General features: G+C 36.0%; 1 protein-coding gene and 1 pseudogene across 1 annotated transcript; both read left to right on the plus strand.

Moving 5' to 3' along the window:
- Positions 1-1,388: 1,388 nt before the first annotated feature.
- LOC100676402 (olfactory receptor 8J2-like) lies at positions 1,389-3,403 on the plus strand. The gene has a single exon (XM_064289121.1). The coding sequence runs from the start codon at positions 1,887-1,889 to the stop codon at positions 2,832-2,834; it is 948 nt and encodes a 315-aa protein (XP_064145191.1). The 5' UTR covers positions 1,389-1,886; the 3' UTR covers positions 2,835-3,403.
- A 16,546-nt stretch (positions 3,404-19,949) lies between these two features.
- On the plus strand, positions 19,950-21,552 carry LOC100668225 (olfactory receptor 5T9-like; annotated as a pseudogene).
- The last annotated feature ends 5,508 nt before the right edge of the window (positions 21,553-27,060 follow it).

Raw genomic sequence — 27,060 nt, forward strand, 5'->3', positions numbered from 1 at the left:
AAAAACCAAATAGAAGAAAGAGAATGCACATTCCACAAGCTCCTAAAATCCATGTCTTCCTTTCCCTATAAAACTCCAGCTGGACAACAGTTCCAGGAGACAGAGGATTTTGGAGGAGATCATTCCCCTCTGTGTCTATATACCAGTATAGCTCATAAAGCTCTTACTACCCACCTCACCCTTGTCTCTAGAATTGGGTGTTTGGGGCAGGTGGCTCTAAATTGCAAAGTTGCAGTAACACCTTTATCCAGTCAATATCTATGTAGACTGTAAGTAACTTAACTTCATGGAGCCTCAGTTGTCTCATCAGACATGGAAATATTTACATGCATCTCCTAAAGGTCCAATACAGAATGAGACATAATTATTTCAAAACATTTAGCTTAGTTCTAGACACATAATGAGAGTCCCCGGGTGGCACAAAAGGTTAAGCACTTGAATACTAGGAGAAATGTTGGTGGTTCAAACCCACCCAAGGGAGACAGGCTTGGCGACTGGCTTCAGAAAGGTCACAGTCTTGATATCCCCATGAAATAGTTCTGCTTTGCACACGTGGGGTCACCATGAGTCGGAATCTGCTAGACGGCAACTACCAACAGCAACGAGAAGGACATAATGAACACTAAATAAAAGTTAGCATTCTATCCCACCCATTTCTCTATAGAAGTAAACTAACGTGACTGAACTTTAACAAATGAAATCTGTAAGTAATAAAACTTAACTAACAACAATGACTAAACAGGTTTCAAACAGTTTAAGGAAAAGGAGGATAAACTGGAAAAGGAAGCGAAGTCTGATACAAAGTAAAAATAGAGAGTAATCCAGAAAACAATTCCAGTGAGAGTTTTGGTGTTTTGGGCAGAAGAAAGAAAATGTGGTTAAGAAAGTGGGATTCAGTCTTCTGGCAACTAAAGAAGGAAGAGCATTGAGATGCAGGTCTATCTGTGCGTAGTGGAAGCAGAGTGATGTGCTCAAAATCGTTAAGGAAAATGCTACAGCTCTGGATGGGTTTCCCACGAGATACTGAAATACATAAAACACCCAAGGAGATGAAGCTGGGAGAGCTGGAGAGGAAGCCTGTGGCAGTTAAGCAGAAAGATAGCTGGAAGTCACTCTGGCTCACCAACTTCAACTCTGTAAAGACAGTTCTTTTTTATCACTTGAAAAACCATCCTAAAGAAAATATATACATCTCATCCAACATCACTGGAAAAATATTCATGCATATATATATATATATATATATATATATATATATATAATGACACATATATATGTATATATATAATTATATTCTGTTGTTAGGGGCCATTGATTTGGTTTGGAATCATAGCAACCCTCTGAACAACATACATGTGTGTGTATATATATATACATATAATTCGATTCTTTTTTTTAATGTACAATATAGAAAACCCTGGTGGTTTAGTGTTTAAGAGCTATGGCTGCTAACCAAAAGTTTGGCAGTTCAAATTCACCCGGCACTCCTTGGAAACCTTATGGGTCAGTTCTGCTCTATCCTATAGGATCCTATGAGTCGGAATCAACTAGATGGCAACTGGCTGGATTTTATTGTTTGTTTCATTTTATGTACAATATATATGTATCATTCAATATTTAAATTACATCCAACAGTGAATACATAAATTGTTTACAGAAACAATTTTAAGAACCAACCTCAGCTGTTTTCTGATGATGTTATATTTTGGAAATTTCTGAAAATGTGGGAGAGAAACAATTAAGATCTGAAACTCCTAAGTGTGAAAGAAAATAAACAGGTTTTAAATGAAACTGTAACAAGGAATTATCCTTTAATGGTAAAATTAATTTTACCTTTTATTAATCTCTTTCCAACTTGCCTGTTTAAAGACAAAACAACACAATAAATGGCTCCAGGGAATCTCACAAGGGTGACTGAGTTCATTCTCAACGGAATCGCAGACCTTCCTGAGCTCCAGGTCCCCCTTTTCTTTGTCTTCCTGGTGATCTATGGGCTGACTGTGGTAGGGAACTTGGGCACCATCACCCTTACCAGTGTTGACTCCAGACTTCAAACCCCCATGTACTTTTTCCTTCGACACTTGGCTATCACTAATCTTGGCAATTCTACCACCATTGCCCCTAAAATGTTGCTCAACTTCTTGGCTAAGAAGAAAACCATCTCATACTACTGTTGTGCAGCTCAACTAGGTGGATTCTTAGTTTTCGTGGTGGCTGAAATTTTCATACTGGCGGCAATGGCCTATGACCGCTATGTGGCCATTTGCAACCCCCTGCTCTACATGGTGGTGGTATCTCGGCAGATCTGCCTTCTTCTAGTATCCCTCACATACCTCTACAGCCTGAGCACAGCACTGACTGCCTCTTCCTGTGTGTTCTCTGTGTCATACTGTTCTTCCAATGTAATCAACCATTTTTATTGTGATAACGTCCCTTTGCTAGCATTGTCCTGTTCTGATACTTACATTCCAGATACAACAGTGTTCATGTTATCAGGTATCGACCTGTTTTTCTCCTTGATCATTGTTCTAATATCCTATTTCAACATTTTCCTCACCGTTTTGAGGATACAGTCCTCAGAAGGCAGACAGAAAGCTTTTTCCACCTGTGCTTCTCACTTGATGGCCGTCACTGTGTTCTATGGGACCCTCCTTTTCATGTATATGCAACCAACAACCAACCACTCATTAGATACTGATAAAATGGCCTCAGTCTTTTACACCCTAGTGATACCAATGTTGAATCCCCTCATTTACAGCCTAAGGAACAAGGAAGTGAAGGATGCACTGAAGGGATTCCTTAATAACCCATGCAAATCTCTCAAACTAGTGTAAATAAATACCTACAACTGTCGTCTTCTAAAAGTCTTAATTTGCTCCTGACAAAGCTGCTGTTAAGTGAAGAGACATTTTAAATGGTTAAAAAAAAAAAAAAAAATCTATTCATTTCCATGTGAAAAATACTAAGGCATTTTTTCCCAATTCAAAATACCAATCTTCCTAGAGGGATAAAGTTTCCAATTATACAATGAAAATGAACTTACATATGTTATAAACAACAATTTGAAAATAAACAAATACATCATATAAATAAATTGCAACTTGTTAAAAGGTTTGTGTTTTATACCCTCTACATATGGTGTCTGTTGTTGTTGTTAGGTGTCATCAAGTCCATTTCTACTCATAGGGACATTATGTACAACAGAAGGAAACACTGCCTGGTCCTGAGCCATCCTCCTGATCATTGTTATGTTTGAGCCCATTGTTGCAGCCACTGTGTCAATCCATCTCCTTGAGGGTCTTCAACCTAGGTGCCATATTTGTTTGCAAATAAGAAGAAACAACTACAAACAAAAGGTATCTAGGTGGTGCAAATTGTTCTTGCTAGCCCAAAGATTGGAGAATCAGACTCACTCAGCAGTGCCAGGAAAGAAAGTCCTTGTGATTCTCTTTCTTTAAGATTACAGCCAAGAAAACACTGGAAAAATTTCTACTCTGTAACACATGGGTTGGTCCTGAATTGAAATTGACTTGCTGGCAACTAACAACAACAACATAGTCCCTAAATGAGGCAGAGAAGGCCTGATAATGGGTGGTGGAGCTATATGAGAGTCATTGCTTGAAAGATGATAGAAAGTCAGATCATCCTCCTTGATACACTCACCTGTTGCCCAAGGACAAAAGATTTTACATTTTCTGTTTTTTTTTTTTATACCATATTTTCCACTAATAACCTTTTGCACTATTTTCTCCATCTATCACATGTTTTGTGAACCCATTGTTGTCTTACACTTAAATTTATAACACATGAAAGTAAACATGTAGGGGAACATAAAAACTAAGCTCAAGAGTGCTTTGAAATATGCCATGTGCCATAACAGATTGAAATAAACGTAAAAGCATTCTACGTTTTTCCCACTCTCTCGTAGACATGTGTACAAAGCAAAAAAATTATGTTGAGCTAATTATGATAGATAATTAAATATTTTCCACATGATATTCTCATACTGAAATCCATTGTGTAGAGTTTATTATCTTTAATATGAAACTATCAACATTAAACATCACTTCTTTTCATATTTCTATTTAGTGGAGAGAAGGTGTTATTAGACCAAAAACATCATCTCGTATTAAGTGTAACATTCCTCAAGATAAAAAACCATACTTGCTGCAAAAAAGAAACAGAAAACCATTAATAGTCATGTGAGTTATTGCTGTGTATGTATAGTGCTACTACCATGCAATGGCATGAATGAGAGTGGTGTGGCAGGTGCTGTAAGGACAGTGTCTAGAAATAAAATGAATATATGACATTTGCAGGAAGGTCAGATATAAGCCACAACCAAGAACTCTGAGACTCACATGAATGAGTCAATTGTTAACTTTGGTCATAAATAAACAGAATAGCTAAAGGTAGGGAAGATAAAATACGTGATGGACATTTCTAATCTCAAAAGACAAAATCAGGTATAATTTAATCCTGTCAGTTTTTATCCTTTTCATGTTAATCGTTAATGTGTTTTTGTTTTTACTTTATTCAGGGTGTGTTTGGCTTCAGCACCTTACAATTACAGAAGTATGTTTCCCATTAGAAAGCTATTTTCTTTGGGTATGGCTAGATGTAGAGAACTGAGGCGAAAGGCTAAACTCACTTTGCAACATTTCCAATGCTATTTGTAATAAATGAATGAATAAATAAATAAACAGTTGTCTTAGAGTGATTCCTACACATCACAACCCCATGTGTGTCAGAGTAGAACTTTCCCAGAAGGTTTTCGATGACCTTTCAGAAGTAGATCCTCAAGTCTTTCCTCTAAGGCACTTCTGGGTAGATTCAAACCACAGAACTTTCAGTTAGCAGTCAAGTACTTAACAATATACAAAATCCAGGGCCTCTATCCAATGCAATACACCGGAATACATATACAGTTTGGTTGATTGGTAAACATTTTTTTTAAATGAATAAAGGTCAAAACGAGTTTAGTGTTTTTCTACGTTTTAATTTGGTTCACATATATGTATTTCCTAAAAATAATTATGCTATTTTTTATATTGCTTTCCTATTGCTTGCTATAACAAATTTATTGTCTAAAAGCAACACAAATGTATTATCTCAGTTTTGACAGTAAGAAGTCCATAATGAGTCTAATTGCACTAAAATCAAGGTGTTAGCTAATTGTATTCCTTCAGGATGCCCTAGAGGAGAATGTTTCCTGCCTTTTTCACCTTCTAGAGGCTACAAATATTACTTGGATAGTGGCCTCTTCCGTGTATCAATCCTATCCCTCTCACTTCTGCTTCCACCTCCTTCTTGGATTCTCCTGCATAACTTTGGTCTTCTAAGAACTCTTGAGATTAGATTGGGCCCACCTGGACAATCCTTGAACACATTATATCAGCAAAGTCCCTTTTGTCAAGTAAGTAATATATTCACAGTTTCTGGGAATTAGGATTTGGGTATCTTTGAGGGTTCATCAAACTGTCTTCTACATCACATTGAAATGTTTTGTGAAATTAGACAATGTAAAATCTTGCACCTATCTCATTTACTAGAGCTCAGTAAAATAATACCACTAAAATGTACACAATATATACCTGTTTTACATTATTTAGCTACAAAATTTGTTCTATACACACTATACACAAAGATCTCCTTGAATTAAGAATGAACAATAACAACAAAAAATTTGGCTCAAAGATTGCAGAAAGTGTGTACCCAGATAAACACACACTCACATATCATTTGTTACACGTCTATTGAGAAATTCTGCATCAAGTCAGTTAACCAACCAAGCATATTGGTCAAGTACACTTTTTTAACGAAGTAAGATATGAAAAACAATTTATCTCTCAACTCCAGTCTTCTATGGTCAAAGTTCACCCCGTGGGGCATTAATACCTCCAAACTTCCAGGATTCACCTATCTGGGTGCCAAGGCAGTTTCATGGGATCTTGTGCCTGAGCAGGCATAGTAAAACCATGGAGAGGATCAGGTGAGACATGGGATACATGGCAGTCATGAAGCAAGTCACTATCTGGGCAAAGGTGTGAAAGTTAGGAAAGGCTTCAAACAACTGCCAAAGGAGCCCACAGTCTGTACTGCAGGAGAGGCTAGACTCTCAATCAGTTTCATAAGGTAGGCCTGCCTGGTCAGACAGCATGGCGAGTGTATAAATCTTGGGTGGAGCATATAATGAATCCCTCCAAGACCCTGAGAATAAGATATTGATACCTACACTCTTTAAAGTTTAAATATTTTGTTTTGATATTAAGTTCTTCATCAAACAGATAACGATTTTTATATTATATGTAAAACACATCTATTTCAACTTCAACTGTAGTGCCAATTATATTATCAATTAAGATGTCTCTCAGGCTCTATTTTCCACTCTTCATTGCTTTCTGTGTTGGTGGTATTTTGCTCTGCTACTTTATGCACAGTAGGAACTTATAACCCCTCCTGTGCAATCAATGAAACTAGACATACCTTGGGTAATATCCCTCTATGCTTTGCTATGTTGTGTTCTGACACTCACATCAACCACCTTCTACTCTTCTACTTTGTGGGTTCTCTAGAGATATTCACCACCCTGATTGTCCTGATATCCTATGGTTTCATTTTGTTGGCCATTCTGAAAATTCCTTCAGCCAATGGGAGGAGAAAAGTGTTTTCCATTTGTGACTCTCACCTAAATGGAGTGTCAGTTTACCATGAACAATCCTCTTCATGTATGTGAGACCAAGTTCCAGCTACACTTTGGTCATGCCATGATAGTGTCAGTATTTGGCACTGTTGTGACAACCATGCTGAATGCCATTACCTGCAGTTTGAGGAACAAAGATGTAACAGAAACAATAAAAAATGTGTTAAGTGAAACATACAATGAAGCATATTTTTAACAATAAAAATTAAAAAAGAATCCAGAGTCCAGATGTATGTCTCAATATGAAGAAGATATGACAAACATGAAATTTTTGTTTTAGTTTATTAGTGTCTTTCTATTCTTCTTGAACATTTGAAATAAAGATGAGTCAACTCTCAATGTATGCTATTTTAAAATATGTGCAGAAAAACTATGCCATGAATTTGCTTCTTTCTGTGTTCATGCTGAGATACATACATGTGTGTTTATGCATATATATGTATATATAGAGATATGTACACACATATAATGGTTCTGATGGACATATATACACACAAAGACATAGAGGTGTATGATCTTTTCTCAGAATATTGTACATTTTTGTTCTCTCTTATAAATATATACTTGGAAATGAAAAAAAATAGTAAAACATTTAGTGTGGTATAATATAAAACATAAAAATTGGGTAGTAAAGTTTTAATAAATCTTAAGAAATAAATCAGGAGTTGTTTGAGCAGAACCTGTTTTCTTCTTCTAATGAATTTTATATGTGCAGCAAGATCAGTGGACAAGATATAGCTAAATAAATCAATGCGGATAAATCCACAAGCATATAGCTGAATGAAAAAAAATTGCAGAATAAGACGCTCAGTATTATGTAAAGTAATTAAAGATATCTTCAAAATTATGTTTTGATGGGTACATAAATACATATTAACTAATGTCAACAAGAATATCAATAAAAGTTGTGCATAAGGGTTACCTCTGAATAAGGAGACTCTGGGTGGATAAGGATAAAAGCTGGTGGTTTGAATCCAATGAGAAGCACCTTGAAAAATCTACTGAAACTCTGTAGCTTTTGAAAACCATATAGAACACAGACCAAATCTGTCACGTGTAGGGCCAACATAAGTCAAAATTGGCTGGATGGAAACTGGTTGTAGATATTAGGAATACCAAAATGAAGAAGGAAGAATTGTATCCTGCACTACAGTAATGAATGTCTTAGAGAATGAGATACGACTTGTCACGGTTTCTTTGTCAAAGTTAAAATAATATTAAAGATTGATTACAGCATCAGGAAAAAAAAAATCCTGATGTTTAATTTGACATTTTAGGATGGATATTTCATTCATTCATTCCATCGGTCAGTGAGTTGGATAAAAAATATCTTCTGAACATCTACTGTATCCTGGGTATTATTTTAGAAGCTGGTAATAAAAAAGTAAAATAATCAGACATATCCCTACCTCTTATGAACACTATAGGCTAGAAATGCCCCCGAGAAAGTAAGAAAGAATTGGTGATGACCTTTCATTGCAATATTTATTCATTCTTTGAAAGACAATTTCAGTCTGATGTGAAAAAAATGCATTTTTTACTCAAATTAATTGAATGTAAAAACTGGAAATGATATCAGATATGATTTATACTTCAACGATTTTAATAAAAACTGATATTTAGCCTCTATACAAACTTCCCATTTTGCATTTGGTGTCTATCATCTGGTTTTCACAGTGACTACACCAGAGCTTGACACTGGAAGGGAGGTTTTGTGTTCAGTTCTATCCCGATATTCACATTAAAATTGCCCATTAGGGTAGAATTTTGTGTGGAACTTGGCTTAAGGAGCATTCAATTTGTCTTTCTTTCCCTGGGGAATCAGACCTTTATCTGGGAAGTCTAGTCCTCATGTTCAGGGACTGGGGCCTAGAAATAATCATACGTTAGTGTTAGGGTCTTCAGGAACCTCAGGTCTTTGTAAAACTCTCCAGCATGCTTCACGGAGTAAACTTAGGAGTGGATCTCAGCAGATCTCTGTGCACAGGTAGGTTAAACTGAATGTTTTCCCTGTTACTAGGTCTAGATGTGAGGACTAAGTATCTTGAAAGCTCTATCAATTCAAATCAAACTCAGAACCGAAATGATTCCTTCTCTGTCTTCTTTTCCAAGTGACTACAAGCCTTTCCCACTGATTGCTAAGTGGCAGTGACAGCAGTGTAATGACTTAAGTGTCTTAATAAATTAATAACAGTCTTAATAACTACTGATAAGTGAGATTGAGCATTCTTAAAGAAGATGTGAAAAAAATAAAATCAATGATCAGAGTGGGTTATCTAAGAGAATGGAGAAGATTTAGCATACTGCTTTTTATATATGATGAATTTGATATTTTTAGGGAAGCAAATATTTACCAGATAGTGTTAATCCAGGTAGAGTTACTGCTAAAAATATCAGCTGTAAATGGTTGTGACACTGCCATGTAGCATTTGAAGCACAAAATGCAAAGACAATAAACCTCATCTTCTACAAAGAGATTAATGATAAATTGAGAATTCCATATTATCTCTGTGCAAATGTCAATGTGGAAGAATTTCTTGAGCATTTCTGAAATTCTAGTTAATTATACCCTACATTAGCCACATTCTTACACTTGTGTTATTAGCAATTACATGTACAAAGAATGGGAGTAATCATGTGCCCTAATTTCTCCCTTGTGGACAAAAGCCAGGGAGATACGATGATATGGTATAGAAAAAATCATAAACTTGATTCTTATTCACAATCTAAAGCAGTGAATAAGATATTAATTGATAGCACAATGGTAACTTTTGAAAATGACTATATATGTAAAATCTAATACTTAAACTGTGTTTAATAGTGGATAAATAAATAGCTTAGGCAAACAATCCAAAGAACCGACCTAAGTCTTTGGTTGTTCTCTGTTCAGTTTGTATTTCTGAAATTCGTGAAAAAGCAGGGAGAAAAACAATTAAGTTCTGGAAATCCTAGGTGTTTGTGAACAAAAGTAAAATGATTTTAAATAAATATTTGACAAGGAATAACCTTCAAAGTACAAAATTTATTTTAACATCTATTAATCCCTTTCTGTTTTTCCCATTTAAAGACGAAAGCAACACAATTAACGGCTCCAGGAAATCTCACGTGGGTGACCGTAACTGCAAATTGCGGATTCGAGCCGCCTGCCACAAAGCAATAGTGAGACAGGAGGAAGTAAGCAGCAAGAGGGCTTTATTGAACACTGTTCAAGAGACAGAGGGGGCAAAGTTTTCCCCAGATTCTGCCTGCCGCAAGAGGGCTACAAAAGGGTTTTATAGGGAGAGGGTCAGGGTTTAGAAATTCCCAGGAATGTTGACTCTTCTTCGAGGGGGAAGTAATGATGAAGTGACTTATTGTTGACGTCTTGCAGGCCTCTTTACGCCATCCTGGTTTCGGTCACTGGATGGGTCCGGGTTTTGCTCAGTTATCTCGGGTGCTGATGGTATCGCTCATTGTTTTTGTCACCTCGGAGAGAAACATGGTTTAATCAACAACAAAAATCTTGATTGCCTTGTTTTTCTACAATGGAATTTGTTTTTCTACATTGGAACAACCGTGAGACAGATTCCAGAGCAAATAATGGACGTTTTTAAAGACTAAAGATTTTAATCACAGCTTACACAGCTAAACTGGAAAATATATTCTCTCTTTTTTTTTTTGAACACTACAGAAAGTGTATTTTCTCTACTTCATGACTGAGTTCATTCTTATGGGAACCTCAGGCTGTCCTGAGCTTCAGCTCCCCTTTTCTATGTCTTCCTGGTGATCTTTGGGCTGACTGAGGCTGGGAATCTGTGTATCATCGCCCTTACCAGTGTCAACTCCCTATTTCAAACCCCCATGGGCTTTTTCCTCCGACACTTGCCTATCATCAATCTTGGCAATTCTACTGTCATTTCGACGGCAGTGGGCTTTTCCCCCTAAAATGCTGGTCAGCTTCTTGTTTAAGAAGAAAACTTTCTGTTACTATTTTTGTGCAGCTCAACTTGGTGGATTTTCAGTTTTCATAGTGGCCAAGATTTGTACGCTGGCCCTAATGACCCATGACTCTTTTGTGGCCATTTGCAATCTCCTTCTCTATATGGTGGTAGTATCTTGGCAAATCTGCCTTCTGTTAGTATCTCTCATATACCTTTACAGTCTGACCACAGCACTGACTGTTCCTGTGTGTTTTCTGTATCATACTGTTCTTCCAATATAATCAACCATTTTTACTATGAGAATGTCACTTTGTTAGCCTTGTCCTGTCCTGATACTTACATTCCAGAAATAGTAGCATTTACATTTTCAGGGATCAGTTTGTTTTTCTCCATGATCATTGTTCTAATATCCTACTTTAACATTATCCTTGCCATTTTGAGGATACAGTCCTCAAAGCAGAGACAATAAGTTTTTTCAACCTGTGCTTCTCACATGACAGTCACTGTGTTCTATGGAACCTCCTTTTCATGTATTTGCAACCCAGGACCAACCACTCATTAGATTCTGATAAAATGGTCTCAGTCTTTTACATCCTACTGATTAAATACTGAAACCCTTTCGTTTACAGCTTAAGGAACAAAGACGTGAAGGATGGTCTGAAGACCTTCCTGAATAACCCATGCCAATTGCTCAAACTAATGTAAATATATAACTACAACTCTCTTCTTTTAAGAGTCTTAATTTGCTCCTGAAAAACCTGCTGTTAAATGAAGGGTATTAAATGGTTAAAAAAAAAAAACTATTATTTTAGTGGATAAAATATTGATACATTTTATCCCAATACAAAATACTATTCCTATATAGAAAAATGCTTCAATTATACAATGAAAACAAATTTACATTTTTAACAAAAAACAATTTGAAAGTAAATAAATGTGTATTATAAATAGAATACAAGTTATTAAAATATTTGTTTCTTACACTCTAAATAAGGTATTAGGTGGTGCAAATAGCTTGTGCTAATCTACAGTTTGGTGCATTGAGCACCGCCCCGCCCCCCCATGGTACCAATGAAGAAAAGGCCTGCTGGTGTTTTTCCTTTAAGATTACAGCCATTAAAACCATATAGAACAGTTCTACTCTGTACACATGAGGTTGTCAAGAGTTAGAATAGACTTGACATCAACTAACAACAACATCATAGTCTCTAAACAGGGAAGAGAAAGCCTGATAATGGGTGGTGGAGATATATGAGAAGCATTGCTTGTAAGATGATAGAAAGTCAGATCACTCTCCTTGGTACACCCACCTGTTATCCAATGACTAGACATTTTTATTATAATTTTATTTTTTCTTGTTTTTTTATACCATATTCTCCATTCATAACCTTTTGCACCATTTTCTCCATCTATTGCTTTTCTTTTTTTTAACCCAGTGTTGTCTTGCACTTAAAACAAATTTATAATCCAGAAAACTAAACATGCGGGGGAATAAACACCAAGCCTAGAGTGCTTTGAAAGAGGACAAGTGCCACAGCGGACTGAAATAAGCATATAGCCATTCTACCTTTTTCTTCCTCTCTCTCAACACATGTACACAAAGCAAAAATTCATGTTGAGCTAATCATGACATAAAACTAAAAGTTCTCCAGAGGATATTCTCATACTGAAAACAGTTGTGTAGAGTTTATTATCTTTGTAATAAAACATAACATTAAACAAAACTTCTTAGCACATTTTATTTAGTGTGTTTGTGGATGAAAATACTATTAGACGAAAAATGTCATGTCTTAAAAGATAACAATTCTCAGAAACCCATCACACACACAAAAAAAATATAACACTCATTGGTGTTATACCTATATATGTACAATCCTACTAAGATGTGATGGAGTGAGGCCAAGTGGGTATGGCATGTGAGGTACAGGCAGTGTCTGGAAATAAATTAATATGACATTTTCAGGAAGGTCAGACATAATTCAAAACCAGGAACTGTGCGACTCAAATACGTGAATCAGTTCCCAATTTTGGTCATGAATAAGCAGAACAGCTTAAGGAGAAACCTGAGCCTAAGAATGCCGGTAAATTTCTCTTAGTCCTTAAACCAGGCCAAGCCAGATTTGGCCCACCCCACATGTGCAGAAAGGCCAGATGTGACCATTAATTGACCTCAACAGAGAATGAACACAGCAACAGGTGGAATGAATCAGAAGGAAAATGATCCCCCAGACCTTATTCCAAGGCCAGAGGTCTGACAAGAACCACGTCATCTCCTATTTCCTGGTCATCTTATAGAATTCTCCGTCCCCATTATGCCTGCTTGGCTGCCATCTTGCTGCCCAAATCACATATAAGCCCTGCTTCCCCATAGCTCAGGGAGTCAGTTCTAAGGCACTTCCCCCAGTTCCTTGCTCTGTGCATTACAATAAAGTTACTTTCTCTTTCTCAAAGACCAGTGTCCAGATCTTTGGCAAGTCTGAGTACACCAGGCAAAGACCCACCTTTCCGAGTTCAGTAACAAATAGACACAAATAAAAATTTGTGATGGATATTTCTGGTCTCGAGAGACAAAATCAGCTATATTTGATCCCAATAGTCTTTAAGTTTTTTATGTTACTTGCTGATGTGTTTGTTTTATATTATTATGGGTATGTTTGACTCTACCAGCTTGCAATTAAAGAGTTTTGTTTCCCAGTAGAAAACTATTCTCTTTGGGTCTGGCTAGAATAATAAAGTTGGAGCAAAAGAGTAAACTGACATTACGACATTTCGAATGCAAATAAAAATAAATGAATGGGTAACTAAATAAATAAATAAACAAACAAACAAGTTGTCATCAAGTGAATTTCGACTCATCGTGATCCCAGATGTGTCAAAGTAGAACTTCCTCAATGGATTTTCCATGACCTCTAAGAAGTAGGTCACTAAGTCTTTCTTCTAAGGCACCTCTGGGTACATTCTAATCACCAGCCTTTCAGATAGCAGACAAGTGTTCAACCATTTGCACCACCCAGGGACTCCTTCCAATGCAATACATTGCTATATGCTATACGGTTTTGTTCAATGCTAACTACTTTGTTAAATTAATTAAGGTCAAAATGAGAACTGTAGTGTTTTCAACCTTTTAATTTGGTTTACACATGTGTATTTTCTATAAATAATTATGTTGTCTCTTATGTTCACTTCCTATTGTTGTAACAAATTATCACACATTTAATGACGGAAACAATGCAAATGTATTATCTCACAGTTGTGGCAATCAGAAGTCCAAAATGAGTCTCATTTCACTAAAAGCAAAACGTCAGCTAATTGTATTCCTTCTGGATACCCTAGAGGAGAATGTTTCTTGCCATTTTCAGCCTCTAGAGGCTACAAATATTCCCTGGCTAGCAGTCTCCTACAGTCATCTACTGTATCACTTTCACCTCTGATTCCATCTCCTTCTTGAATTCTCCTTCATGCCTTTTAGCCTTCTGAGAGCTCTTCTGATTACATTGGACTACCTGGATGAGCCTTGAACACAGCATATCAGAAAAGTCCCTTTTGCCATATACATAATATATTCCCAGTTTCTGGGAATTAGGGTTTTGAAATCTTTGAGTGTTCATGAAATTTTCTCCCACATCACATTGGAATATTTTGTGAATTACCCACCCACTGCCAAATTAGACAACGTAAAACCTTGTACCTGTCTCATTTATTAGACAACAGTACCATAGTCTTATTAAAATGCACACAATTTATACCTAGTTTACATGATTTAGCCATGAAATTTGTTCTATACAAACTATCCACAGAGACCTCTTTGAATTAAGGATGAACAAAAATGTATTCGACTCAAAGATTGCAGAAAGTGTGTACCTAGATAAAGATACACTCACATATCATTTGTTACACTTCTATTGAGAAATTGTGAATCAAGTCATTTCACCATCTAGGCATATCTGTCAAGCAAGCATTTTAAATGAAGTAAGATATGAAAAATAATATCTCTCTAATCTCCAGTCTTCTTTGCTCAAAGTTCACCCCATTGGGCATTAAGGCCTCCAAACATCCAGGTAATTCTTCTCTGTGTGCTGACGTGGTGCCACGGCATCTTGTGCCTGAGCAGCCATAGCAAAAGCATGGATGCATTCAGGCAGGATAGGAGATACATGGCAGTCATGCAGCAAGTCACCATCTGGGCAAAGGTGTGAACGCTGGGAAAGGCTTCAAACAGCTGCCACAGGAGCCCACAGTTTGCACTGCAGGAGAGGCTAGAAGTCTCTCACCCAGCTCTACCAAGGCAGGGCTATCCTGGTCAGACAGCATGGCGAATGAGTAAATCTTGGGTGGAGAACACATTGAATTTCTCCAAAAGCCTGAGAATAAGGAAAGTCAATAAACTTTTCCTGACTCAGAAGAATCATAATTATCATTATACAACCCATCTGATTGAAAGTCCCTGTTATGTTCACTAAAGATTCTCTGAGATATTCATTTGGTTCTGAAAGACTATGATCATGTATGTCATTATTATACATGTATCCCAATTCTCTCCAGTTTTAAGGACTTTTCTACTGCATCAATAACTTAAAAAGAGGGAGAAAGCAGTAAACACGATTCAGCATTATTTTCATTCAAAAGCAAAATCAAGGAATTGGAGGGTCTTGTAATTTCTATCTATCATGATAGAGACGTTCTTGTCCCTTAACGTCTAGATAGGCTTGAGGAGCCTCATCTCACACAATTGCATATTCCTAGGTAGCAAAACAACTGTATTAACAATTTCTTAAAAAGTTATTCTAATCATAAAAGCAGTTTGAGCAATAATGGTCAAATTCTTAATGAATGAAAATAGCACGCTTTCTAATACAGATATATTTCAAAGATTTAATAGAATTTTTTACTGAATAGTAGTGGTTATTAATGTTTACCCAATCGTAGATATTATTGATTTAAGACCTGGGCTCATGAGAGTTTGTATGCAAATTAAACCCTTATGAATTAGCTAAGTAAGATATTTTGATGCTAAGACTGAGATGTTTAAAATATTACTTCTTGGTCACAGAATAAACAATACGGCTACAATCAGTTCTTTCTTGCTGTGGTATTTTCTATTGTAATTATTTTTCCCATTGTTTGATCCTCTCTCATGATTATTCAACATTATATTTTGTCCTTTTCTCTATATAGCTAGAATATTTTTGTGTTTCTTATCACTAGAATGATATATGACTTTTAATAAACTCAAAACATATCCCTTATTTACTTCAAACACATTTTAATTTTAGCAACATAGAAATATCATGAATATGGATACCTATTAACCCTTGTGCTATATTCTGGAATTGATATATCACACTTCCTCTTCCTGTATTTTACCATACGTGTTCTTTTTTGCAATATAAAATGGGTTATATTGCCAGTATGAGGACACTGGGTCTCAGAGAAGCTAAGTGCTATCTTACAATTTATTATCTCAAGTTAAAGCATATTTTTTCCCTAAGGGGTCATTTTAAATCAGACTCCAAGAACTGTATTCAGTCAACAAATGTCAAGATTTGGTATGTTATTCAAGTACAATTTACTTCATTATCATTGAGGAAATCATTATGTTGCTATTTTGAACCAGAAGACAATTGGGGAATATTCCCCTCTAAGCACCTCCTATGGGCTTCATTAACAGCCAAGCAAGTGGATATAAAAAACATAAATAAAGCATTTTCCTGGTGTAGCTAAACCTGCATTTGCTATTCTACAGGTAAGAGGAAATATCAGATCATTTGCAGAATATTTAGGAGATAGAATATCAAGGTAGAATATGGTGTGAAGTCCCCAGTTTTTAAAACTTTATTTCTTCCCTATTGCATTGGTGATTACTATGTATCTGTCAAAATCTGATTTATTCAAATTTCTACCCAATAATTTAAAATCCATACTTCCTAGAAAAAAACAGAGAAAATATGAACTATAAGCTTATAGAGGTAAATAAGAGACTCCCAATTGAATGTATGCTTTAATTTTCCTGTTGGAAGAAAATAGCCCAGTTCAAATAAGAACAATGAGAAGAAAAGTCCAAATTTAATATGTCAATAGAAAGCAGGAATATTTGAATTTTTTGACTGTCTGCAGGCTTATATTTGGATATAAATAGTGAGGGGGAAATAAATAATTGACTTTATTTTGCTAGCTCTTAAATCTAGAAGTCACTTCCGATTATTACTTCCTTCATAACATTTCTCTGGTATTGATGACCTAAAAGATACCCAAACACTGCAAGAATGGTGTTTGGTTTTATTTATCATGGGGGAAGGGGCTGTTGCAGAATTAAGACACAGTGTAATAGGAGGCAGTATAAAACCAAAACCAAATCCATTGCCGTTGAGTAGATTCAGACTCATAGCGACCCTGTAGGACAGAGTGGAATTGCCCCATAGGATTTCTAAAGAGCAGCTGGTAGATTTAAATTGCTGTCCTTTCGGTTAAGATCTTTAAGCACTTCCCCACCAGAGTTCCAAGAGGCAGTCTCGAAAGTTGGAAAGCACATACGCTTTGGGATCAGGGAGAGCTGGGATTGAATCTTGGTTCTGGGACTTATTAGTTGTGAGGATTGCTGTAAACACATTATAAAGTAATATGCAGAAAATTCCATTCTCACATCAAGTGCCAACAAATATAGCTGTTATGATTTCTCTCCTTTGCATTATAAGTGCTTCAATGTTGGCCCTAAGATATGTAGAATTATCTTCTTTCTCTTAAAATGATATTTATGGAAGTGACTTTACATTCATTTCTTAAAATCGAGCCTATTTAACTCTTCAAAAATCATAATCACTTTTTCTTTACCACTTTAACTCCTTTTGAAATGTACTAACATAGACTTAGTCATACTCAGTGTAATTTTTCTTTTGACATATAGCAGAAAAGCTAGTTTCTAGAGAAGTTTAACTCAAGCGCTTAATATTTCTTCTTTTTTCTTACCTTTTTCATTATAACCCAGAAACCCAGTGGCCTCAAGTCGATTCCGACTCATAGCGACCCTATAGGACGGAGTAGAACTGCCCCACTGTTATGTGACGAATCTAGTTGTTGTAATCTGTGTCAATTTTATTCTTACCAGTGGACCACACAATTCACAAAATTCCTACTCTCTAAAAAAAAAAAAAAGAATAAGCTTATTTCATATTTCTGAAACTTTGCTAATAAAAATTGTACCTTTTTTGATATGAAAAGGCAGAAGAACATGACTAAATCTCCCTTTAGAGCTCTTTTCAATCATAATATGATTCATTTGGTTTGATCCTGACAAAATAATATTTGAGTGCATATTGATATTAAAAAACAAAACAAAAATTGATATTACATGTACTTAAATCCCTAGGTACATACACTTGTCAATGTTTTTATTAAAATGTGAATTTTGTGACCCAAATTTAATTTTTAAAATAAATACAACTGAAGACAAAATTTCAATTATATTTATGTTTCATTTATAACCAAAAATTGAAATATTTAAAGGAAATTGTTCTTCATGTGTTTGTGTGTGTGTGTGTTTGTGTACACATATAAAAATTTTGTCATTCAAGCTTGGTCATTAAACTTTTTCACAAATTTAAAGAGGAGTAAGCTTTAGAGAGAAAATCTAACATCACACACAGCTTCTAATCAGAGAACTGAGTGATGAGCGTGTATTTTCAGATTCTAAATCCTATGTTATTCACCTTGTACCATTGTGAATTCAGGCACAGTGTTGAAGTGATGTCAAGGGTTGTATTAGAAATCACCTTTTTCCTTAGACTCCTAACAACATTTTAAAAAATATAATGGATTGATTTCATTCATCATTCATCAGTGTTCGTATTTGATTTTTATTGACTATTTTTATCTTATTTACATATTTTTGTCTCAATATCCTTTTCTATGTGGGCAATGACATTTCTCAAAGAAATCTTTTTAGGAATTTCTAGGTCAGTGAAACAGTTTTTTAATAAAATGATGTATTTATAAACATTTTTGGTGCTATAGTCATTCAAAAATATTAAGATATTTAAAATAAATGGCTTAAGACTTCTAGTTCGTTTTTTGCCTTAAATTTTTATTTTCAGTAAAGATAATTCAATCTAAAATATATTATCTTCTCTGTCAGATTATTTCAGTATTTTTTCCCCTGACTTTATTCTTTATAAAATTCTTAATGAAGTATCTCTAAATACTGACACTTTTTCAAGAAAATTCTGACATTATTTTTCCAATAATACTGTAGATACTGGTATTTTTTCTCCTTTAATCACTCTAATCTAAATGGTTCTATCTTTTACTTAGAGATCATTATCAATGTGCTAAAACTGGAGCTTGATTTAGATTATTAATTTAAACACTTTACAGATTATTATTATTTGTAGCAGATTATGTACCCAGGAGACTGAGTCAAAATTCCTGATCAGTAAATACAGTAACGTAAGATGAAGTGTGGAGAGAATATGTAAAAATAAAAATTGCAATAAAATAGCTTTATAATATATGTCCTCCTACCAGGTAACTCCTTGGCTTCTTATTTGTTTAGCCTTGGGACCTTTCAGAAACTAGTTAATTTATTCTTTCCACAATTCATCACTTTTCTTTTTAATCTTAAATACTGTCTTATATCTACATGAATGATCTTTGAAAATATTTTTTATGAACTACTTTAATACCTACATAATAGTTACTTAGCTGGCTTAGCTGTTATTTCATTGAGTCCACAATCATCACATAAACAATTATAAAAGCTTCAAAGAAATTCCCTCATAGGAAAATACTTTGAAACCATGAATGTCATGATTTCTTTTCTCTTTTTTTTTTTAATTTTCCAGTAATTTCTTACATTTTCACCAGAAATACTTGAGGAAGTAGAAGAAAAATATATAGATTGTCTAAAATATAAATAGTCAAATATGTAGCCAAAAAAAGGCAACACAATATATTGAAATTAAGGAAGATGTTTGAATGAAACATAAACTGTCATACACTTTTTTAATTCGGTTATAGGGAATCTTTCCCTAAAAAGCATCTTGACAAAGTCTGTTCTGCACAACCCAAGAACAACTAATAGAACTGGAGAATATTCAGAGAGTAGCTCATTAAATATTTCAATACCAGTTAGTGCTACTCTATAGTACCAACTCGATTCAAAACATTTTATATTTTATCTTAAAGATTAAATTTCATTAAGTTATTTTTCTCTTTCAATGTTTATCCCCGTCTTGGGAGATAACATTAATATCTTCATTTTACAGGTGAGAAGATTGTACCAAATACTTTTACACAATTACTGAAAGAGATAAAAGGTTCTACTCTAATGCTCTGTCTATTGACACACTATCTCAGGTGTTTGATGTGAGAAGGAAATTTCTTTGAATAAATAACTGTCTTTAATAAATAACCTAGTTAACCCATTTATTTAGAAAATGACACGATTTTAAAAATGTCTTTTAATAAATAACAGAATTTAATTAATAAACCAGTGATCCCAATTAATTTGGGAATGTCATGATTTTAACAAATAACTAAATGTCTTCTTCCATTTGATTCTGCAGAGAGTGGTACTGACTCTTTATTCATTGTCTTGCCATTGTCTTAGGCATCGCTGCTGAGAAATCATGCATTTCTGAAAAAACAATATAAGCATGGACTTAACATTCCCTTGAGTCACAATATTGTGCAACCCTGTCTTAGAAATACAAATTGTGATTACATGAATATTTTCAGGTTTCTCTCACAAGGTGTCAGCATGAAAAATGACACAGAAGTCAGCACATTTGTACTGAAGGGCTTCACAGACAATCATGAAGTTCAGGCCATCTTATTTTTTCTCTTTCTAGCAATCTACCTCTTTACTTTGATGGGAAATTTAGGATTGGTTGTATTGGTCATTGGGGATTCCAGGCTCCACAACCCCATGTACTATTTTCTGGCTGTTTTATCTTTCTTGGATGCCAGCTATTCCTCAGTGATAACCCCAAATATGTTAGTAGATTTTATGTCAGAGAATAAAGCCATTTCATTCCTTGGATGTGCAACACAAATGTTTCTTGGTATTACTTTTGGGACCACAGAAAGCTTTCTCTTGGCAGCAATGGCGTATGATCACTATGTAGCAATCTACAACCCACTTCTGTATTAAGTAAACATGTCACACAGAGTCTTTGTGCCACTCATCGCTGCTTCATATGTTGGTGGGATTTCACATGCTACTTTACACACAGTAGCAACTTTTAGCCTCTCCTTCTGTGCATCCAATGAAATCAGACATGTCTTTTGTGAAATCCCTCCACTCCTTGCTATCTCCTGTTCTGACACTCATATCAACCAGCTTCTACTCATCTACTTTGTGGGTTCTGTTGAGATATTCTCCATCCTGATTGTCCTGATCTCTATGGTTTCATTTTGTTGGTCAGTCTGAGAATGCGTTCTGCTGAAGGGAGACGAACAGTATTTTCCACTTGTGGCTCTCACCTAACTGGAGTGTCAATTTACCATGGAACAATCCTCTGCACGTATGTCAGACCAAGTTCTAGCTTTGCTTTGGATCATGACATGATAATGTCAACATTTTACACTGTTGTGATTCCCATGCTGAATCCCATTATCTACAGTTTGAGGAACAAAGATGTAAAAGAAGCAATGAAAAAAGTGTTTTGGAGAAATCTGTTTTTCAATAAAGTATATTTTTAGCACTAAAAATGAAAAAAATCAGGAGTCATGTCCCATGCCTCCATATGAAGAAGATACGACAAAGACGAAATTTTTTGTCTCAGTTTATTAGTGTCTTTCTATTCTTCTTGAAAATTTTGAAATAAAAGCCATAATCAACCCTCAACCTAGGCTATTTTAACACATACAGGAAAACTGGGCCATCAATTTCCTTCTGACATGCTCTTACTGATACAGGTGTATATGTGCAGGTGGGCATGGGCATATATACATATATATACATACACATATAATGATTCTGATTTATATATATATATATACGTACACATATATGTATATAATCTTTTTAAAATTATTGTATTTTTTTCTTCTTATAAATATTGATTGGGATATGGAAAAAATAAAGCAAACTTATCTAGAATGTTGTCACTGTCGTTAGGTGCCATCGAGTCAGATCCCACTCATAGCAACCGTATGTGCAACAGAATGAAACACTCCCTGGTTGTGCACCATTCTCACAATTGATGTTATGCTTGAAGCTATTTTTGCAGTAGCTGTGTCAATCCATCTGGTTGAGGGTCTTCCTCTTTTTCACTGGCCCTCTACTAAGCATGATGTCCTTCTGGGACTGATCCCTCTTGATAACATGTAATAAGTGCATCAGTCAAAGACCATTCGTCCTGGTCATAATGGCCTAGGATGGTTATGAGGACATCTGCAACCCCCTGTTTTACATGGTGGTGGTATTTCCACAGATCTGTCTTCTGCTTGTTGTTGTTGTTAGATGCCATCAAGACTTATAGCAACATTATGTGCAACAAACACTAACCCACTATTTTACCAAGACTGGTATCTTTCTCCAGGGACTGATCCCTTCTGATAATATGTTTAAAATTTGTGAAACTTAGCCTCACCATCCTTGCTTCTAAGGAGAATTCTGGTTGTACCTTTCCAAGACAGATTTGCTCATTCTTTTGGCAATTCATGGTATATTCAATATTTCTTGCTAACAGCAGAGATCAAAGATGTCAATTCTTCTATCTTCCTAATTCGTCGTCCACATTTTGCATGCACATGAGGCGATTGAAAACACGATGGCTTGCGTAGGTGCACCTTAGTCTTCGAGGCAACATCTTTGCTTCTTAATACTTTAAAGAGGTCTTTGGCAGCAGATTTGCCCAATGCAACACATCTTTTGATTTCTTCTTGAGTGTTGATTGTGAATCCAAGTAAAATGAAATCTTTGACAACTTCAATCTTTTCTCCGTTTATCATGACATTGCTTATTGGTCCAGCTGTGAGAATTTTTGTTTTCTTTATGTTGAAGTGCAATCCAACTGAAGGCTGTGGTTTTTCATTTTCATCGCTAAGTGCTTAAGGTTCTCTTCACTTTCAGCAAGTAAGGCTGTGTCATCTGCATAATGTAGGTTGTTAATGAATCTTCCTCCAATCCTGATGCTGCATTTTACTTCTAATAGTCCAAATTCTCAGATTATTTGCTCAGCATACAGACTAAATAAGAATGGTAAAGGATACAACCCTGAAGCACACCTTTCCTGACTTTAAACTATGCCCCTTGTTCTGTCCAAATGATTGCCTCTTGTTCTATGCACAGATTCCTCATGAGCACGGTTAATGCTTCCGGAATTCCTATTCTTTGCAAAGATATCCATAATTTGTTATGATCCACTCAGTAGAAGGCCTTTGCATACTCAATAAAACAGAGGTAAACATCTTTCTCGTATTCTCTGCTTTCAGTCAGGGTACGCCTGACATCAGTAGTGATATCTCTGGTTCCATGTCCACATCTGAATGCAGCTTGAATTTCTGGCAGTTTCCTGTCGAGGCACTACTGTAGCTGCTTTTGAACTATCTTCAGAAAGGTTTTACTTTTTTTTATTAATGATAATGTTTGATAATTTGCACATTTTTAGGATCACCTTTCTTTGGAATAGGCATAAAAATGGATCTCTTCCAGTTAGTTGTCCAGATAGCTGTTTTCCAAATTTCTTGTCATCGAAGAGTGAGCACGTCCAATGCGGCTTCTGTTTGTTGAAACATCTCAAATGGTATTCCATCATTTCCTGATGACTTGTTTTTTTACCAGTGACTTCAGTGCAGCTTGGACCTCTTCCTTCAGTACCATCAGTTCTTGATCGTATGCTACCTCCTGGAATGTTTGAAGATTGACCAGTGTTTTTGGTATAGTTACTCCACATATTCCTTCCAATTTCTTTTGATGCTTACTGGTTTGTTTAATATTTTCTCCATAGAATCCTTCATATTGCAACTGAAGTCTTGAATTTTTTTCTTCAGTTATTTCAATTTGAAAAAATGCAAGCATAGTCTTCTTTTTCGGTTTTCTAACTCCAGGTCTTGTACATGTCATAATAATACTTTAGTCTTCTGTAGACAGCCTTTGAGATCTTTTGTTCAGCTCTTTTACTTCATCATTTCCTCCACTTGCATTAGCTACTAGAAGGTCAAGGGCAAGTTTTCCAGTCTATTCAGACATCCATTTAGGTCTTTTCTTTCTCTCCTGTCTTTTCAATGACCTTTGGCTTTCTTCATGCATTATGTCCCTGATGCAATTCCATAAGTTGTTGGTCTTAGGTCACTAGTGTTCAACATGTCAAATCTATTCTTGAGATGTTCTCTAAACTGGGGTGGGATATGCTCAAGATCATACTTCAGCTCTCATGGACTTGTAACTTTCTTCAGCTTTAACTTGAACTTGCATAGGAGCAATTGATGGTCTATTCTGAAGTCTGTTCTGACCTTGCTCTGACTGATGATATTGGGCTTTCTCATCATCATATTCCACAGATGTAGTTGATTTGATTACTGTGTATTCCATCTTGGGAGGTCCACATGTATAATCACTGTTTTTGTTGTTGGAAAAAGGTATTTGCAATGAAGAGGTTGCTGGACTTGCAAAATTCTATCATGTGATCTCTGGCATTCTTTCTATCCCTGAGGCTGTGTTTGCCAAGTACCAAATCTTCTTCTTTGTTTTCAACTTTCTAATTCCAATTACCAATAATTTTCAATGCATCCTGATTGTATGTTCCATCAATTTCAGACTACTGGCTAATTCTTTCAGGAGTAGTTCGCTGAGTCCTTCATCCTAGTCTGGCTTAGTCAGGAAAATCAGTTGAAACCCATCCACCAAGGGTAACTCTGTTGGTATTTGAACACCAGTGGCATAGCTTCCAACATCACAACAACACACAAGACCCCACTGTTCAGCAAAGTGACATACACATGGGGGAATATCTGAATAGAACAGACAGTGTAGAAGAGTAGAAGCTGGTTGATGTGAGTGTCAGAACAGGAGATAGAAAGGAGTGGAGAGATACCACAAAAGACATGTCTAATTTCATTGGATGCACAGAATGAGAAGTTACAAGTCACTACTGCGTGTAAAGTAGCATGCAAAATATCACCAACATATGAAGCAGTCATGAGTGACACATAGACTGTGGGTGACATATTAACTGAATACAGAAGTGGGTTGTAGAGTCCGACATATTGATCATATGCCATTGCCACCAAGACAACCATTCTGCGGTTCCAAAAGGGACAACGAGCAGAATCTTTGTTGCACATCCAAGGAATGAAATGGCTTTATCCTCTGACAGAAAATTAACCAACAGTTTGGGGGCAAAAACTGAAGAATAGTAGGCATCCAAGAACAATATCACACTGAGAAATAGTGCATGGGGTTGGGGATCAGGAACCCATCATGACTAATAAAACCAGTCCCATATTTCCCACCAGGCAATTACAAAAAATAGTAAAAAGAGATAAACTTGTAGCTGAAAGTCATCTGTGATGACCAGGAATATAAACACAGTGACTTCAGTGATGTCGTTCAAATGAATCTTGTATGGATCCTGTCACGATGACAGCACTGACATTTTGGTTGATGTTTATAGGTTCTGAATACAATTGGATTCTCTCGTTGGTGCAAAGAATTAACATAGTTGCCGCTAACTGAAAATCCGGTGGTTCATTTCTACCCAGAGACAAGTCAAAAGAAAGAACTGACAAACTAAAAAATCAACCTTTGAAAACCCTATGGAGCACAATTCTACTCTGACACACCTGGAATCGCCTTGAATTGGAATCTACTAGGCAACCAGATGACAACTGGTAATTGCAATGCTCTCTTGAGCAGAGTACACCTGATTACATCTTCATGTTTGTTTCTTAGAAGGCCATAATAATATTCTAGGCAAAGGAGGGATTAAAAACCAAAAACCAAATCCATTACCTTCGGTCAATTCTGACCCCTAGTGAGCCTGTAGGACAGAGTAGAACTGCCTCATAGGGTTTCCATCTCTGGCACCGCATCTGCCTTTGGGCTACTCATGAAAATAATAGTGTCTTTGCTTAAATTATGTGGATACTCTTGGTGATATAATTTTCAGGCACCCTTTATGATCTGCTCTTGCTTGTAGAGCAAGAATGTGATCTAATGAATGAAAGAATATTTTATACCAAATCTGGTTCTGTTAGAGCAATGGTCTACTTCACTACAGGGAAACAGAATTGATAGAGGGGGAAAGCGTCTTCAAACAGACATTTCTGTTAGCTAATCTTTAAGGATATCAGAACTGTTAGTGTTTATGCCAGAGTCCATGAGTGATGCAAATGGTTAAGGCACTCAGCTGCTAATAGAAAGTTTAGAGGTTGGAGTCTACCCAGAGGTGCCTCAGAAGAAAGGCCCGGTGATCTGCTTCTGAAAAATCAGCCACTGAAATCTTATGGAACAGAGTACTCTTCTGACACATATGACATTGCCTTGAGACAGAGTAGACAAGATGACAAATGGTTGGTTGTTTTTATGGCCAATTGATTTAATTTAAAGACTCTATAGAGGCTAAGCCAAAACAACAATCACAAAAACAGAAAACATTGCCTTCTAGTCGATTCTGACTCATAGTGACCCTATAGGATTGAGTAGAACTGCTCCACAGAGTTTCCAAGGAGTTGTTGGTGGATTCAAACTGCTGACCCTTAACTGTCAAGCTTTTAACCACTGTGCCATCAGTGCTCCTTATAGAGGCTAAAACCAAAATATCAAACCCATTGTCATTGAGTTGATTCTGAATCATAAAGACCGTATAGAACTGAGTGGAACTGACCCATAGGGTTTCTAAGGGAGGCTGGTGTATTTGAACTTCCAAACTTTGGTTAACAGCTGAACTCTTAACCAGTGTGCCACCAGGGCTATCTGTAGAGGCTAGGAACACGGAAACATAGATTCTAATTTTTTTTTAACAAAACATATCCAACTGTAAGACTAAAAATATATCAGTTCCTCAACTCTCATACAGTCACAAAGCCAGAAAACTTAAAGTACCAGGTGTCCATCAGAACAGTACTACAAACACTAGGCTTCAGAAGAAAGAAAGCATGAGAGAAGCTACCACATATTATTAAGTGGATTCAAGGGGCCAGAAATTTTGTATGCATTACTGTACTGTCTTAGTAATCTACAGCTGCTATAACAGAAATACTACAAGTGGATGACTTTAACAAAAAGAAATTTATTTTCTCACAGTCTAGTAGGCTAGAAGTCCAAATTTAGGGCATCAGCTCCAGGGGAAAGCTTTCTCTCTCTGTCAGCTCTGGAGGGAGGTCCTTCTTGTCTATCTTCCCCTGGAGTAGAAACTTCTCTGCACAGGAAATGCCAGTCCAAAGAATGTATTCTGCTCCCAGTGCTTATTTCTTGATGGTATGAGCAGCTCAGCTTCC

The sequence above is a fragment of the Loxodonta africana genome, chromosome 7, assembly GCF_030014295.1.
Source record: "Loxodonta africana isolate mLoxAfr1 chromosome 7, mLoxAfr1.hap2, whole genome shotgun sequence".
NCBI classification, from domain to species: domain Eukaryota; kingdom Metazoa; phylum Chordata; class Mammalia; order Proboscidea; family Elephantidae; genus Loxodonta; species Loxodonta africana.